Source organism: Chanodichthys erythropterus, chromosome 13 (genome assembly GCF_024489055.1).
Source record: "Chanodichthys erythropterus isolate Z2021 chromosome 13, ASM2448905v1, whole genome shotgun sequence".
Classification (NCBI taxonomy): domain Eukaryota; kingdom Metazoa; phylum Chordata; class Actinopteri; order Cypriniformes; family Xenocyprididae; genus Chanodichthys; species Chanodichthys erythropterus.
The window spans coordinates 38,984,104-39,001,186 of record NC_090233.1 but is presented as its reverse complement, the minus strand read 5'-3'; the positions used below and the strand labels follow the sequence as shown (position 1 = coordinate 39,001,186).

At 35.0% G+C, this 17,083-nt stretch overlaps 3 protein-coding genes across 4 annotated transcripts; 1 reads left to right on the top strand and 2 right to left on the bottom strand.

Moving 5' to 3' along the window:
- Positions 1-399: 399 nt before the first annotated feature.
- On the bottom strand, positions 400-1,340 carry si:dkey-111e8.4 (uncharacterized protein LOC793802 homolog). The gene is made up of 2 exons (XM_067406028.1): positions 1,201-1,340; positions 400-634 (listed from the first exon to the last, which is right to left on the bottom strand). The coding sequence occupies exons 1-2, from the start codon at positions 1,338-1,340 to the stop codon at positions 400-402; spliced, it is 375 nt and encodes a 124-aa protein (XP_067262129.1).
- Positions 1,341-2,366: 1,026 nt separating this feature from the next.
- Positions 2,367-9,512, bottom strand: LOC137034153 (uncharacterized). Its single transcript, XM_067406813.1, has 8 exons — positions 9,373-9,512; positions 7,226-7,361; positions 6,933-7,116; positions 6,750-6,836; positions 6,572-6,613; positions 6,096-6,220; positions 3,381-3,470; positions 2,367-2,853 (listed from the first exon to the last, which is right to left on the bottom strand). Exons 2-8 carry the CDS (start codon positions 7,352-7,354, stop codon positions 2,740-2,742), a joined length of 771 nt encoding a protein of 256 aa, XP_067262914.1. The 5' UTR covers positions 7,355-7,361; positions 9,373-9,512; the 3' UTR covers positions 2,367-2,739.
- On the top strand, positions 8,941-16,975 carry rnf214 (ring finger protein 214). 2 transcript variants are annotated; one of them, XM_067406810.1, is made up of 16 exons: positions 8,941-9,092; positions 9,272-9,352; positions 9,440-9,608; positions 9,684-9,743; positions 10,476-10,616; positions 10,845-10,978; positions 11,596-11,664; positions 11,755-11,851; positions 12,241-12,329; positions 12,432-12,519; positions 12,608-12,703; positions 14,701-15,251; positions 15,401-15,518; positions 15,623-15,772; positions 16,194-16,286; positions 16,377-16,975. In XM_067406810.1, the coding sequence occupies exons 2-16, from the start codon at positions 9,297-9,299 to the stop codon at positions 16,437-16,439; spliced, it is 1,974 nt and encodes a 657-aa protein (XP_067262911.1). In that variant the 5' UTR covers positions 8,941-9,092; positions 9,272-9,296; the 3' UTR covers positions 16,440-16,975. The 2 variants fall into 2 exon arrangements, with proteins under 2 accessions (XP_067262911.1, XP_067262912.1); XM_067406811.1 differs by having other exon boundaries at positions 8,941-9,158.
- Positions 16,976-17,083: the final 108 nt, after the last annotated feature.

Genomic DNA, 17,083 nt, shown 5'->3' with positions numbered 1-17,083 from the left:
TTCCTTCTGAAGCATCAGTGAATTTTTGAACCTTTTTAAATAGTTGTGTTTGAGTCCCTCAGTTGTCCTCCATGTGAAAAGATGGATCTCAAAATCATTCAGTCACTGTGTGGTTCACATACGTTTTCTTGCAACTGTACATATGTATGAAGCATTTAGTTTGAGTATCCTTTCTCCAAACCGCTTGTCCTGTGTAGGTTCACAAGAATGCTGGATCCTATGAGTAACCTCATGTGTCCAATAATTAAAAATCAAATGTGATTCATATGTCTTTCAGTCCATGTTCTTGTTGCACACAAAATAACAAATTCACTTGTTTACATATTTCTATATTTATAAATGAATAAATTCTAGTGAACTAAACATTATGATTAAAAAATTCCTAAACTACACAAAGATTTATATATTCTGTAATGCATCTGTGTAATCTTGATTGTTGTCATCATCTTCTGTAACAGCAGAGACAGAGGGTTTACTATGGCGATCTGAAACCTCAACAGAGCGACCTCTACGAGTTAACATCTCCACAAGCTCTGTTGCATGTGTCTGCTCAGTCACAATCTTCAGTGTAAATCTGGGTGAGTTCCCCGAGTCTGCAGCATCAACTGGAATAATCTCTATTTCTGCCATTTTCCTTGAGAAGTAGAGAGCGAGGTCAATCATTTTGTTAGAGAGAGTTTTGCATAATAGTAATGTTAGAGGTCCTCAATTCTGTTCTTGGAGATCCAGTGATATTTAAATACATGTGGCCAGTTGCATAAACATAGCCATTATGTTAAGACTGTGCCTTAAGAACTATGACCAACTAGCAGTTAGTTAGGTGTAATCAGTTACTTTTCAGTATCAAATTAGACTAATCTACTCTTTATGTAACTGACTTAAAGTTTTGAACAGTCTTAAAGAAAAGAAAAAAATTGATGACAAACTTGTGAGACTATCGTAGCAGTTTATGCAACCGGCCCCTGAACTAGCTAATTAAGATCTTCAGGAACACTTGATGATTATAAACAGATGTGTTGGACCAGTAACACTGGAACTGAACTCTGCAGGATCACCAGGAACAGGGATGAGCACCCCTGATTGGGTGTGGTGGGACTGATATTGTGTTTTTGTTAAACATATCTCTGTGTGTGTGTGTGTGTGTGTGTGTGTGTGTGTGTGTGTGTGTGTGTGTGTGTGTGTGTGTGTGTGTATTAGTACTCTGTGGGTCTCTGTATGTGATGTCGTCTCATGAGCCAGCATACAGCAAAGATGACCAGCAATAGGAGCAACAGCAACACCACAAACACGATGAAAACATCAGAGTTCAGCCACTGTGACAGAGAACCTCCTGATTCCATCCCTACAGCGCACAGACTAAAGTCGTTTGGATGAGGAATAAAAAAATATACTCATAAACACTGTCTGTCACGTTTTGATGAAATTTAAATTTAGTCAGTGAAACATATAGCCTAATGTAATTTGAACAATAACTATGAACGTTACATTATAAATGGCTGAAAATTGTTTGATAGAGCACGATGTTTGTATAAAGTAAGATATAGATAGATAGATAGATAGATAGATAGATAGATAGATAGATAGATAGATAGATAGATAGATAGATAGATAGATAGATAGATAGATAGATAGATAGATAGATAGATAGATAGATAGATAGATAGCTTAAGATATGTACGTTAGCCTATAGCATAGGCCTACCTGAATAATGGTCTGTCCTGTTATGCTGTTTCTTCTGAACGCCTCAGTTAACGTGCAGTCATGGCTATGATGAAATATATAAAACGATAAAAACCATTGATAGAAACTATAACATTATTTTAATTCAAATTAAAGTGTGAATACCAGCTTTATGTTACTAGATAGATTTACGTTTTGTTATTGTTTAATTGCAACAACGGTTAAAACAGTTCAACACTTCAAAACATTACAGGAAGAGGGCGCTACAACCCAGAATAAAACTCTCATGCACCTTTAGGACTTGCTGACTGTTCCTTGACAAATGTTTGCATGAAGCAGTCAAAGTTATTGTAATCCGTTTAATTTTTTATATATATATATATATATATATATATATATATATATATATATATATATATATATATATATATATATCCGTTAAATATTAGTATGCTAAACAGAGCTAAAGAGGTTTATTCTTGTCACTAGACTGGCTATTTTTCTCTGTGGCTATATTTTTTTCATATCTATTTTTCACTTGAGGAAATGCACTTTTATACAGATAGCCTAACTCTTTTTCCAGCCTAGCGGCAGAAGCAGGAGAGGAGAAATGAGAAAAAGACGGTAAACCAAGAATCATAAGAATTTATTGAATAACTTTAGTCATACCCAAAGATCTGCCTGATTCCATTTACCTAGAAATGAATTCATCAAGTGTTTTGAAAGCAAGAAAAAAATAAAAATAATAATACATTTAAAAAAAAAAAGAAAATCATTGAAAGATTTGAAGGGAGACAATCTCTTATCTTTAACTTCTGAAAGACAATACAGTTATTCAAACAAACAAAAAACAAGATAGATCAAGTACAACATAGCCTATGCATATTTGTTCTCTGGAAGCTGAACTTTGACCTGTGAAACTGTCCCAAGCATAGCCTACATTCAATTTAAAAAGATTAAATTCAAAATTCTTGGCCAACGAAAGCACACAGGGTTATCTGGATCACTGCAAACTGCTGGAGTTACAAGGACAAGTGCTGCTTGAGAAGATAAGGATCATCAGTAAAGTCCAATGTCTTCAGAATCTCGGAATATGGGTTTTCCACAAACAAATCCTTCTCCACGATCCGTATTATCAGAAGAGGTCATGATGCCACACTTATTATCGTCACCCTGAGGCACAACCAGAACAGTCAGAAATGTATCAAAATGATGTTCACAGAATTGTGAATTGAAACACAATTCAGGTAAGAATACTTTATAATTTTATTGATTTTAACAAATAAAAGTATTTTACTGAAAAACAAAAAAACAAACAAAAAAAACAATTAAGCCCAGAAATGTTTCAATATTTTTTAGATTAATTTTCTCATCTTTTCTAAACATTTTTTTTCCACACACACACACACACACACACACACACACACACACACACACACACACACACACACACACACACACACACACACACACACACACACACACACACACACACACACACACACAAACAAAACCCAAAGAGAATCGCATTTTACAGAAATTTGTTTTCCAAGCTCTGAAGTTTTACAACCTTCCAAAATTATAAAAGCTTTTCAACCATTTTGGTAATTGCTTGTTCAGACAAAAAAAAAAACTTTCACAAATATCTTAATGGTTTAAAATGTAAAAATCAAGACAAAAAAAATTGTTCAAATTTTTACCTCAAATGAAGAATCACCATCTCCAGATCCGTCCGATAAGGCTTTTAAGACCAGAAACTGCTTTCCATTGGTTCTAGACATCAACCAGACCTGCCCATGTACACACACAACATTCACTTTTAATTCATTAACATTTAAACAAATTTAAGTAGACTCTCTCTGCTACACCTACTAAAGATTTTAATAAATAATAACCAAATAATAACCAATTTATGAGGTAAAATTACCCCAGATTCAATATTGTCAGCAAGGGTTGAGGACAGGAACATGAAGATGATGAATTAGATACAGGTGCTGGTCATATAATTAGAATATAGTGAAAAAGTTCATTTTTGTATTGTAAATTATTTTAAAAAATAAACTTTAATTTATACTAGATTCCCTACATGTAAAGTAAAACATTTCAATTTTTTTTTTTTATTATTTGTTGATTAGAGCGTACAGCTAATAAAAAAGTCCAAAATCCAGTATCTCAAAATATTAGAATATTTACATTTGAGTTTCATTAAATGACCATCCCTAGAGTATAAATTGTGGGTATCTCTTGTACTTTGAAACCACACTAATGGGGAAGACTGCTGACTTGGCAATGGTCCAGGAGACAATCATTGACACCCTCCACAAAGAGAGTAAGTCACAGATGGTCATTACTGAATGTGGTGGCTGTTTACAGAGTGATGTATCAAAGCATATTAAATGCAAAGTTGACTGGAAGGAAGAAATTTGGTAGGCAAAGGTGCACAAGCAACAGGGATGACCACAAGCTTGAGAATACTGTTTAGTAAAGCCGATTCAGACACTTGGGAGAGCTTCACAATGAGTCAAATGAAGCCAGAGTCAGCGCATCAAGAGTCACCACACTCAGACATCTTCAGGAAAAGGACTACCAAGCCACTTCTGAAACAGAAACAATGTCAGAAGCATCTTACCTGGGCTAAGGAGAAAAAGAACTAGACAGTGAACAGTGGTCAAAAGTCCTCTTTTTAGATAAAAGTAAATTTTGCATTTCATGTTGAAATCATGGTCCCAGAGTCTGAAGGAAGACTGGAGAGGCACAGAATCCAAGCTGCTTGAAGTCAGTGTGAAGTTTCCAAAGTTAGTAATGATTTGGGGGGCCGTGACGTCTGCTGGTGTTGGTCCATTGTGTTTTATCAAGTGCAAAGTCAATGCAGCCATCTTCCAGGAGCACTTTATGCTTCCATCTGCTGACAAGCTTTATGGAGATGCTGATTTCCTTTTCCAGCAGGACTTTAGCACCTGCCCACAGTGCAAAAACCATTTTGAAGTGGTTTGCTGACCATGATATTACTGTGCTTTATTGGCCAGCCAACATGCCTGACCCCTGAATCTATGGGATATTTTCAAGAGAACGATGAGAAACAGTCGATCCAACAATATACAGATGATCTGAAGGCTCAATAGTGCCTCAGCAGTGCCACAGGTTGATCACTTCCATGCCACACTTCACTGATGCTGTAATTTGTGCTAGGAGCAAGTCATTTGCTGTAATATGTGCTGCCGACCAAGTATTGAGTGCACAAATGAACATACTTTAAAGAACTTGAACTTTTCTGTTTTGAAAATCCATTTTTTGATTGATCTTAGGAAATATTCTAATATTTTGAGATACTGGATTTTGGACTTTCAAGAGCTGTACGCTCTAATCATCAAAATGTATATAAAAAATGTTTTACTTTACATGTAGGGAATCTAGAATATATGAAAGTTTCATTTTTAAAAATAATTTTTAATTCACGATATTCTAATTATATGACCAGCACCTGTAAATGTACTAATAAGCTTCAACAATACATACAATTGCAGGGAACAGAATGAACACAAGCACTAACATAACGTAGACCGGAACAACTGAGAACCAGTGCTGTCAAATGCTTTCAGTTGAAAGTAGCTACTGATTGCTGAATGTCACTAGATGATGTGATTTCACTGATTTATATAAATATAAATAATTGAGTGAGATAAGAATCTAGATAAGGTGTGTCCAAGAAATTGCTAGATTTGTCACTAGGCTTTTGAAAAAAGTCTCAAAAGGGGTGAGGGAGTCCCTAAATCTTGTGACAAAATAGCTAAATTGGCAACACTACTGAGAACTGAAACTGAGTGGCATAAATACTAATGGGGTGAACACAGCTGAAACCAATGACAAATCATATTAGTAACCATGACGACAAACAATGAGTGGAAAACACAGGAACCAAAGAATACTAACTAAAAGTCATGAAAGTGCAACTAATAAGAACAAACAACCAAACATCCCTGACAATATGAACCTATCAAATGTGCAACCCAGTCTCAGAATCAGACATCATCTTCATAAGCTCTGTAAATAATAATGTAATTACCATTTTAATTCTGTTTACTCTCATGTACAGTAATAGTGGTAATGGAATACTGTGTTCACTTTATTATTTGATTGTTAAATAAATAATTAATTACAATTAAATAAATTATTAATTAAATAAATAATTACATTATATTTTATTATTACCATTTATTCATTTTTAAATTTTAAATACATTGTTAAATATTGTTTTTTATTCCACTGTACTGCAGGTATTGTTTGTTACTGCACTGTTTTCCATACTGTTTTTGATCAATTGCTAATTCTTCTCCTAAATAAGCAAAATGAAATCAATATAGTGTAATTATGCAGAAAAAGCAAAAAAGAGAGAAGTGGATGAATGGCTGCTGTACTTTGTTATGACTAGATAACACGGCAAGGCTGGCATTCCTCTTAGAGCAGAAGCTCTCGGCAGCGTTGCAGTTACTGTCGTCACTCCAGAACAAATAAAACCTGTTGTCATAGAGAAACCACACTTCTGAAAGAAAACAAAGGACATTCAGTTAGTATCTGTTGACAGAAATCAAAGAAATTATGAATATTTAAATAATCTTACATATATATATTTTTAAATTGCTTTGCATTAGTATTAGTTTTGTGAGTTGCATCCAGGACAGGTTTAAAACAAAACCACACAAGAGCAATTTTAAGTTATTTTAGTTTATAAGATGATGCACAACAGACAAAATTAAAAATAATATATAACACATCAGATATAATCTGGCAAAGAATGTGTGAAACGAAACAGTTTATTCTTCAGATGTTTCACACATGCTGACAATTAGTTAGCAAAATTAGTTTAATTTTTAGTTTAAAAATTTAAACTAACCTTTTTGTCCTTTTATTAGTTGTGTTTCTTTGTTGTGAGAGTCTAAGGGGGTGGAAACACATGATATTCATAAATATTTTGTCAAACTACATTTAAATGTACACATTACTGTCGCAAACCATTTTTCCGATTATTATTTAGTACCTCGATACATTTTAAATGCTGTCATGAAACTTACAATTTAGGCCCACAATGATGAGGATGATGGTTGAGATAAGAATGTTCACAGCAAACAGTAAAAACACATACTTCCTTTCATAACGCTCTGTTAAACAGAGATTAATAAAGATTAATACAGAAACACTGATTGTAAACTACATGAAAATGTTGCTCCATGAATTCCCATCCTCTGTTGTCTTACCTGGGAACAGTCTTGTACCGTTAGTTCTTTGGTCTGCCGGTGGGTACTGAAGAGTTTGATAAATGTCTTCTGTTTTAACAGCATCATTTTTCTGCGTCTCCCTGTTTTCTGTGTTTCCCTCACCCTCTTCATATTCATTTAGGCACACAGAAAAATGCTGCTGCAGCTCCATCACACTCTCAAACTATACCATACGTACAGTTACAAGAATCATATATCACACCCTCTGAGACTGAAAAACTAGTCGTGATGCTGTTTGCAGTTGTGTTGACTAACGTTAAGTGCAAACCTACAGTATATTTCTCTGTGCTGTTGGTTTCCTTTTCTCTTCTGCACTTCCTTTCCTGTCCAAAGTCAGACCACATTTCTCCACATCCCTTGCTGATGGTATAGCTTACTTGCATTTGCATGCAGCAGTGCATTCTCTGACTATACAAAAAGAGGATGCAGTGGGTTGTAAGTATAACTTGATGATCATAAGAAAAAGCATTTTTTGAATGTTACACAATTTGCAAAATGTCAAATAAAGCAGAAGGGAAAGCAAACATCAGTCTTTACTCCGCTCACACGGACAGCAATTAAATTCTGCAGGTCACTGAGCTCTTGATTTCTGAGCTCTTGATTTTTTACAATAGCAGGAAACAGGGCTGTCAACTCTCACACATTAAACATGACTGACATTCACAAAATAGACGCTGCTCTCACACCACATCCATTTTCTCAAGCAGTGAAAAAACACAACTGAGCTCTCTAATTCAATTATTACTAAGAATTACAATTACAGAGCTCTCTAATTCAATTTTTAATAGTAACAATTCCAGTTGGAGAGATCAACAAATGATCAAAACAACAAAAACAAATTGGTTTAGTCATATGTCTCCATTGACTTCCATTCATTTTTAATTACAGAGCTCCACAATTGAACTTTTGCTAGTAAGAATTCCAATTAGAGAGCTCTTTAATTCAATTCAGTTGTTGCTAGTAATAATTACAGTTAGAGAGCTCTCTAATTTAATTTTTACTAGTAAAACAAAACACACTACGGTGCATTCACACCGTTAACGTGTTTCATTTATGCAGGAGAGAAGAGAAATCAAATCCTGTCCGGATAGTAGGCTATGGGATTGCGGTCATGCATACTTTTAGAAAAACTGAATCAAACCCTGCTTTTTGTGTGTATAGATAGATAATGTAGAAAAACTTTCCCCCCTAGCCCTGAATCCACTGTGGTTGGTTCTATTTGTTTTTCAGGGCATAAATCCAATTACAAAATCAGGTCGTTATTTTTGGACATTGTCACTTCTATTCCTTTCTCCATTTCTTATTGGAATAACCTTTTTGATGATATTAAGTGGTCATATGTTTGGTCACTCCCTCAGAAATTCTTTCTAACAAATAAAGTTAAAGAAATATCCTATAAAATTATTCAAAGATTTTATCCAGTTAAGTACTTTTTACAGAAATTTAGAAGTGACATTGATAGATCCTGCTCCTTTTGTGAAGCCTCTTCTGAAACTGTTGATCATTTGTTTTGGGAATGTCTCTTTACTTGGTCTTTCTGGAATAATATTGTTGCTCTGATTGTCCAAAATGTTTTTTGTAACTTTTCTTTATCATATACACACATTCTTTTGGGGGTTTATGTTAAAGACAAGAATCTACGGGGGTTACTAAAAGTTCAAAAATTGGGACCCTAAACACCCAATTAGGGTTCATTTCTTGATTATTTTGTAGAAAGCCAGTGTTGTCATGTAACCATTAAAGTTTGCGTGCTCTTTATCAACACCAAACTACAAATGTTCTCCTACTTATGTTTTCCTATTATATCATGACGAATTATCATTAAAGTCACATGTGTGTCAAGCCAGTCAACATTAAAATCTTTCCATATACCCTTGGTTGGGAATAGTCTCCAAATATAGCATACTAGGTCTATTACCCAAAATATTACAGGAACTGAATATGGAACCGAATATTTCAGGAACTGGATATATTGTAACACCGGAAGTAAAACAGCTTTATATGATGTCATGAAAGTTGCGCCAGTTGCCTTTGCCTTTTTAAAAAAGATCATTATTCTCTTAAATTATTTAGATTACATATACTCTGTGTATACTGTAACTTATCTGACCATCAAGACCAGCTCTTTGAATGTTTAGAGTGAGTTTCGGTTTAATTTCTGTGTTGTTTCGTTGACTCTGCTGCTGTTGGCGCTCATATTTCACTGTAAATATAACCATCGTCATTTAAAATATGTGTTGTCAGGTGTAAATTCAGCCTTAGTGCGCGTTCATAAAAATATTTAGGCTTACGTTTTAAATCTGAATATTGTTTTTTAGATCCAGAGACTGAATTTGCCTGTAAATGGAAAGTGAAATACACACCGAGTGGAGTTCGGCTTTAGATGAAGACTTGCTTCGGTAAGTACAAAACAGCTTACAGTGCATTTTTAAAGTGTTTCTATTTGGAATTGTTCAGCAGTACGGCTGTCCCTGTTCTCTCGGCAGCGACCCCGTCTCTGCAGTGATTCCGCCGGTTCCTTCACTGTGGAGCTCATCAGCAGCCGGGCCCTGGTCCACTGAGAGCAGCTTCCCAACAGTATTCAACCAGTATGCTGAAGAGCAAGATTACAGCACTTATACACCCAGCAATGAAACACAGGGCCAAACCGTACAGGTCTGAAAAACTCCTAATGATACATTTCACAAAAGTGATCATCTAAATGTAGTTTGATTGTTATCTCCACCATAGACTGAAGAATGGACAGAGGAAAGATCTGCAAACACAAACGAGGATTGGGAATCAGATATGGTAAGTTTTCAGCACCCTACTGCAGGCTCTCTTTATGACCACGGTCTGTGTGGGTGTGTGTGCAAGCACCAGGTTTGTAAAACAAATAAAATAAAATTAAAAAATGTGCTCACAAATATAGTGAAATATAATGAAAAATGGCTTGTTAGGACATTCGATGTGGTCCTTGCGATCTGAAATGCTGAAAATATGATTTACTTTAAATTTTACACAGGGTTGAGCAAAAATGTTGATGTTGAACTTTAAACCAACATTTGTTTGTGTGTGTGTGACATTAGCCTTGTACGTCTGGATAGAGTAACCCTGTTATTGTTCTTTCGAGAGATTTGTTGCACAAATATCATACTAGTTTTCAAGCAAATGTGAATTAGGAAACAATTCAGCCTTGGAACCCTGTACTGTTTGTAGAGTTTATGAATGTCTTACTGATGTTTTTGGAAATGTGAATTTGTGTACAGTGGTTTTCAAATATCTGAGAAATTGAAAATGTTTCTATTTTGTATTTTTCTAATTTTACTTGATTTTATTTAAATGTGTAATTATATAATATTAACACAACAAACATTTATACATTTGCATGAATTGACTGTTTCAAAGAGCATCCTGTTTTAATGGAAGAATATCCTTTTATGAAAGGAGTACAAATAAATTATGCAATAGAAAGTGAAAAGCATTAGTATAATATTCTTTTTAAAAGTTGATATATATATTTTTATATCCCTTTCTCTTTAGCGTGCTTTAGAAGACTGCAGTATTGAGTTGAATGAGCAGTATGAGGCTCTTGCGACGCAGCATGCAGCAGAGGAGGAGAACCACAATATTTGTGTCCACAGTCTGGAAAAAACAAGAGATGACAGAAATCATCAGTACCAGGTTTAGCATCACATCTGTACATCAAAAACCACCAATATATACAGGTTCTGACATTTACATCATTTGAATAACAAAAAAGGTGCTTAAAATCTCCCTTGAACTCAATAGGGATGGAAATACTTTGTACAGTGTCCTTGTCACAACCTCTGTCATTACTCTACTTTTTGAGCCTGATTTTCATTGGTATTGAAATTGTTTTTTTTGTTTGTTTGTTTTTCATTTTTACAGGGTTTTATTGAAAAAATTGAGTCTTTGCAAATTAAATTGGAGCTGAATAGCAGCAAGACAACACGGAAAAACTTTATGGTAAAACGGCAAGAGCTTACTGCAGAGAAAGATCGAATGGAAGAGGAGAAAACAAGGTAAACAGACATTAAAATATTTATGAAATTCAGCTGTGTACTGTGGGCAGAACATACAATATCAATTAGTTCTGTATTCTTTTTGTTTGTGAAAGAAGACTTTTAGGCTCACCAAAGCTGCATTTATTTGATCAAAAAGTCAGTAAAAATAGTAATATTGTAAAATATTGTGATATATTCTATTTGAATATATTTTAAAATGTAGTTTATTCCTGTGATTGCAAAGCTGAATTTTTAGTTGTCATTGCTCCAGTCTTCAGTGTCACATGATCCTCCAGAAATCACTCACATTTTGCTGATTTGGTGCTCAAGAAACATTTCTTAATATCAGTGTTGAAAACAGTTTTGCTGCTTAATATTTTTGTGGAAACGGGTAAAAAAAATGTTCAGGATTCTCTGATCTTTGAAAGTTCAAAAGAACAGCGTTTATTTCATAGAGAATTCTTTCATAATGTTATAGATGTTGTTACTGTCCTTTTGATCAGTTTTATGCATTCTAAAATATAAAAATAATTATTTATTTCAAAAAAATTGTAGTGTCCATAAACTTTTAAAGGGTAGTATATAATATTGCAAAGAACTTATTCATTGAATTTAGAGATTTGTATGTGTTTTAGATTGGCTCAGGATCTGGAGGACACAGAAAAGAAACTCAAGATGCTGATTGAAGAACAGAGTCAAGAGAAGTAAAAAATTCAAAACGTAAACAGAGAAACACAACCAAATGTCTCAGATCCAGAGTGTTTATCTAATTTTTGTGCTTGTGTTTGTGGCAGGTTCTCCTGGGAGCAGGAAATAGCTGACTTGAGGGTGGAAATGGAGACGCTGTGCAGACAGGCAGAGCAAGCCAGTCAGACCGTTCTTCAGGATGAGGTAAATCCTGCACCTCCACAGCACGTCTTCTAGAACAACTGGTTTGGCCATGGGACCCACATTTTCCCATGGTCATTAAGTTGCAACTCAACAATCAAATTTATTTCACAAAACTCTGTGACAGACACACAAGTACAGTCCCAAACATACACACTTAACATACACATGAATTGTACAAATATGACTAATACCGATAAATAAATAGGCCTATAAGGTATAAGGCTATTAAATAGCAGTTCTGTCCCTGAATCGAGACAACATGTTTTTCTCAGGAACGATGGGTCGCGACCCACAAGTTGAGAAACACTGTTCTAGAAAACTCAGATAGTGTAGTGAATCATGTATATTATGGTCTGACTCTGTATTTGTTCATGTGTCTGTGTGAGCAGATAGCTGCACTTGAGATGCAGAAAGAGCTTGCGCTTTCTCAAGTGGAGGACTGGATTGCAGATGCTGAAAAATATCTTAATTTTCTCAGGTACTGTTTGTGAATTAATGTGTTGACAGGTATGTAAATACAGTCAGCATGCTTAAAGGTGATATGATTTCTTTGTTTTTTTTTTTTGCTTAATCTGGACAGATTAAATCCTTCGCAGCAGCACCTTCACCAGCAGCAGAAATGGGAGCACAATGTGGCAATGGTCCGCGGGAGCTTGGTAGGATTAAAGGTGAGGGGAGGGGCTGATACCAGTGTATTACAGGTGAACAGGGTTTGCAGCTTCTCTCACTTTTTCTCTTTCGGTTTTTCTTTCACAGAATAAGTTTAATGAAAACCATCAACTTCTGCAGAGAGGTGAACCGTTGGACAGTTTGCCCTCAGTCCCACTCCCATTACTTCCAGCAGTGCCTACAGTGAGTGTCACTTTATTCATATATGGCCTACTGTTCAAACGTTTGGGGTCTGTAAGACTTTCAGTTTCTGTCTCACGTGATTCTTCAGAAGTCATTCTAATTTGCTGATTTGTTATTTAAGAAACCGTTCTTATTTTCATCAATGTTGAAAACAGTTGTTAAATGCATTTTCCCCCCTGGAGTCTTTGATCAATTGAAAGTTCAAAGGAACAGCATTTATTTGAAATAGATATCCGTTGTAACGTTGAATCTCATTAATCTTATAACCTTTTATAAATGTCTTTACTGTCACTTTTGATCAAACTAATGCACCCTTGATGAATAGAAGTATTAGTTTCTTACAACAAATCTTACTTAATTGAAACTTTGGTAACACTTTACATTAAGGTTCATTAGTTAACATTAGTTATCATGAACTAATAATGAACTGCACTTATACAGCATTTATTAATCTTTGTTAATGTAAACAGTGTTTATGTTAATGTTAATTTCGACATTTACTTATACATTATAAAAATCTTGTTAACAGTTAATGCACTTTTGAACTAACATGAACAAACACTAAAAAAACTTTAATGAAGATTAGTAAATACAGTAACAAATGTATTGCTCATGGTTAGTTCATGTTAGTTAATACATTAAAGGTGCCAATGAACGTTTTTTTACAAGATGTAATATAAGTCTAAGGTGTTCCCTGAATGTGTCTGTGAAGTTTCAGTTCAAAATACCCCATAGATTTTTTTTTATTAATTTTTTTAACTGCCTATTTTGGGGCATCATTAAATATGAGCCGATTTATGCTGTGTGGCCCTTTAATTCCTGTGCTCTCCGCCCATGGAGCTCGTGCTTGCCTTAAACAGTGCCTAAACAAAGTTTACACAGCTAATATAACCCTCAAATGGATCTTTACAAAGTGTTTGTCATGCATGCGTCGGATTATGTGAGTATTGTATACTGTTATATTGTTTACATTTGATTCTGAATGAATTTGAGGCTATGCTCCGTGGTTAACGCCTAATGCTACACTGTTGGAGATTTATAAAGAATGAAGTTATGTTTATGAATTATACAGACTGCAAGTGTTTAAAAATGAAAATAGTGACGGCTCTTGTCTCCGTGAATACAGTAATAAACGATGGTAACTTTAACCACATTTAACAGTACATTAGCAACATGCTAACGAAACATTTAAAAAAAAGATATTTTACAAATATCACTAAAAATATCATGATATCATGGATCATATCAGTTATTATTGCTCCATCTGCCATTTTTTGCTATTGTCCTTGCTTGCTTACCTTGTCTGTGCACAGATCCAGACGTTAATACTGGCTGCCCTTGTCTAATGCCTTTCATAATGTTGGGAACATGGGCTGGCATATGCAAATATTGGGACGTACACCCCGACTGTTACTTAACAGTCGGTGTTATGTTGAGATTCTTTTAAACAAATGAGATTTATATAAGAAGGAGGAAACAATGGAGTTTGAGACTCACTGTATATTTCCATGTACTGAACACTTGTTATTTTACTATGCCAAGATAAATTCAATTTTTCGTTCGAGGGCACCTTTAACTAATGTTTAACTAATGAACCTTAGTATTACCGAAACTTTTTAAACAGTGTTACTGTTTTATGGCATATACTGTGCTATTGTAGAATTTATAAAGTGGCTGTTTTACCACGGCTCGATTTGTATGTATATATCTTTTGGTTTGCATCAGGCAAAGTCCTAATTAAAAGTGTTTTTTTTTTATTTGTAAATATCACTAGTTTATTTAAAAAGCATTTCTGCAGTATTTTGTAATGTATAACATACCAACTACCTCTAATATGGGGACGCATCATCTTTTATAAACTTCATGTTCTCTAGAGTTGCTGCTCAAGACGAATACTGAGTTTAATTGTATTATAATTATATTGCATAGTTTAAATCTGATGTAAATAATGTATATTTTTGTGTGTGTCATTTTCTTTTATCCTTGGCTTTCCGAAGTTGGAGATGATAATCAGTCCACTTCAGAATCCTGCTTCTCATCCCATTTTCAACAGTGGTTCTTCAACTACCACAAATTCTCCTCCCATAGTTCATTCCCAATTCCACCCCTCAGTCACACCACCAAAAAGAGCCACACCGCCAATTTCAGCCCCGTCTCCTCAAAACACACCATATGTACCCATCAGTATAGGCCCACAATCTGCACACCTCACAAACATGTATCCCCCTATGACAACTCATGCACCTGCCCCTCAAATACCCATGCAAACTATCTGCCGGCCTCAAACGTCATCCCATACTCCCGTCACGCCAGCCCCACATATCCTTCCACCGACACACGTAGGTGTTCCAGGTGTATCCCTTGCACCCTCAGTTGCTCACGGAGCCAGTTTTCATCCCCAAGCTGCAGTGCGCCTTCCCCAAACGTTCATGCAAACCGCGTCTACACGTAACTCCTCTCCCCAGCCCTTCCCCTCCAATTCTGCACCGGCAGGCAAACTGGATAAGCTTCTAGAGAGACTGGGCTCACATTTCCCACAATGCACAAGGTATTGAGATTATACACTGTTATATGATAAGCTTGGTTATTTCCCAGTACATTTTTAGCAGCCAATATAATTTTGTTTTTTTTATTTTGATTATTGTCAAAGAGTAAAGATTGCTTTCTGAAAGTGACCTCTCTGTTTCTGTCTGTTAGAGATCAGTTAACACGTGTTCTACAGCAAATCAAGAGTGAGCGTGGTACTATGGCTGGCATGTCGATGGATGATGTTACTCAGCAGGTTGCGCAGAGACTTGCGCAGAACCAAAGACCGGTGCGATGGCACACTCCTCTCACTCTTCCTCATTTTGTGTTTGTTGTTACTTTCCTTCTGTGCATTGCTTTATATAATTTTGAACTTTATCACTGTCATTTTAGCCACCAGGACCTATAGCACCTCCGTCTGGAGCTAGAGCCTTTCCTGCTTCAGTCGGTCCGATCCAGCGTCCCGTAGCCCAGTCACCGCATCCCATGCGGCCTCATTTCCGTCCCCCGGTCGCTCAGGTTTTCCACACAAGACCCCCGCAGGTAGAATTCAGCTTTAAACCCCTTTCCTTAAATCACATTTAACAAAATACTCTGGACTATAGGGTAGAGTGGGGTAAGCTGTGCCATATTTTACTCAAGTAGTCCTTTTAGTAAGGAGGAATGATACAAAGGTTAAACTAATATACCTAATTCAGGATGTCTGCTATCAGATAAAATAAGGAAGCAGAGTCATAAAAATAAGACTTGTTAAGAACAAATTGCCCTATGTTACAAGAGGATGTTTTCGCATTTCAAATAAAAGTATTGACAATAAATATTACTACTCTATTTTACAGTACAGTTTACGGCATATTATTTCCTAAAATATATATATAAACCAGCCAGGATTCATATAATTTGAATTTATTGAATAACATTTTTGTTTTTAGAACCATATTAACAAATCCCTTTTCTCTGTCAGTCCTCTATGCGGAAATTTTGTTTGATGTGTCAAAATCCTGTGGATACTGGAAGCCAGTACAACACAAACTGCTCCCATACAATGCACAGAGAAGTGAGTGTGTAACGTTCACAAAATATACATTTAGGCAAATTATTTTTGCTTTGTTTTCTAATAACTGTTGTTTTTTTTCTTTTTCTTTAGTGTGTCAGCGTTTGGCTCAAGACCAGTAAGAATAACTCCTGTCCTTTCTGCCCATCTAAATGAGGACTGAGAACACTCTGAGCTTTTACCTGCAAAATTGAGTGGAATGATTATTTTAATAGTTATAAGTCACTTGTGAATTTTTTATAATTCCATACATAATTCTATAATAACTATCTGGTTAATGTTATAAAATAAATTTGATCCATTACTGGTCAGAGTTTATTATTATTATTATTATTATTAAGGACAGTATGTTATTACACTAATGTGTTACTTTGCTGATCGGTGGAAATCCTTCTAATATGAATTGTGCTTTTTTCAGTATTCCGTTTTATTCCAAAGATTTTCAAATTTACCCTGAAGTATAATTCTATTATGTAAGCTTTTCTAAAGGTCATGTAACATACACAACAACTCCAAATTATAAAATGTTTCTTTCACTTCAACTTTTCCAAGTGTTACAAAATTACTTAACTGGAAAATGTTGCTATTATATATTTCTGTATTTTATTAAATTAAGGATCAACAGAGGCCTTTATGTAGAGAGTTTTATACATTAAACATAAATTGATTAACGTCTTTGTTTTGAGCGTTATCACTGGTAGTCTGTCTTTTAAAAAAAGATTTATTACTAAGATATAAAATAAATTATAATATTGTTCAAAAATGAAAACTGTAATGTGATCGTATACCATGTTGTTTCA

Coding starts and splice junctions, on each gene's coding strand:
- si:dkey-111e8.4 (XM_067406028.1), bottom strand. CDS start 1,340: ATGGAATCAGGAGGTTCTCTGTCACAGTGGCTGAACTCTGATGTTTTC. Junction 635..1,200: donor CACATACAGAGACCCACAGA/GTACTAATACAC, acceptor CTACTTCTCAAG/GAAAATGGCAGAAATAGAGA.
- LOC137034153 (XM_067406813.1), bottom strand. CDS start 7,354: ATGCACTGCTGCATGCAAATGCAAGTAAGCTATACCATCAGCAAGGGA. Junction 7,117..7,225: donor ACAGCACAGAGAAATATACT/GTAGGTTTGCAC, acceptor CGTATGGTATAG/TTTGAGAGTGTGATGGAGCT. Junction 3,471..6,095: donor TGTTATCTAGTCATAACAAA/GTACAGCAGCCA, acceptor GTACATGGGCAG/GTCTGGTTGATGTCTAGAAC.
- rnf214 (XM_067406810.1), top strand. CDS start 9,297: ATGGAAAGTGAAATACACACCGAGTGGAGTTCGGCTTTAGATGAAGAC. Junction 9,744..10,475: donor AGGATTGGGAATCAGATATG/GTAAGTTTTCAG, acceptor CTTTCTCTTTAG/CGTGCTTTAGAAGACTGCAG. Junction 16,287..16,376: donor CCCATACAATGCACAGAGAA/GTGAGTGTGTAA, acceptor CTTTTTCTTTAG/TGTGTCAGCGTTTGGCTCAA.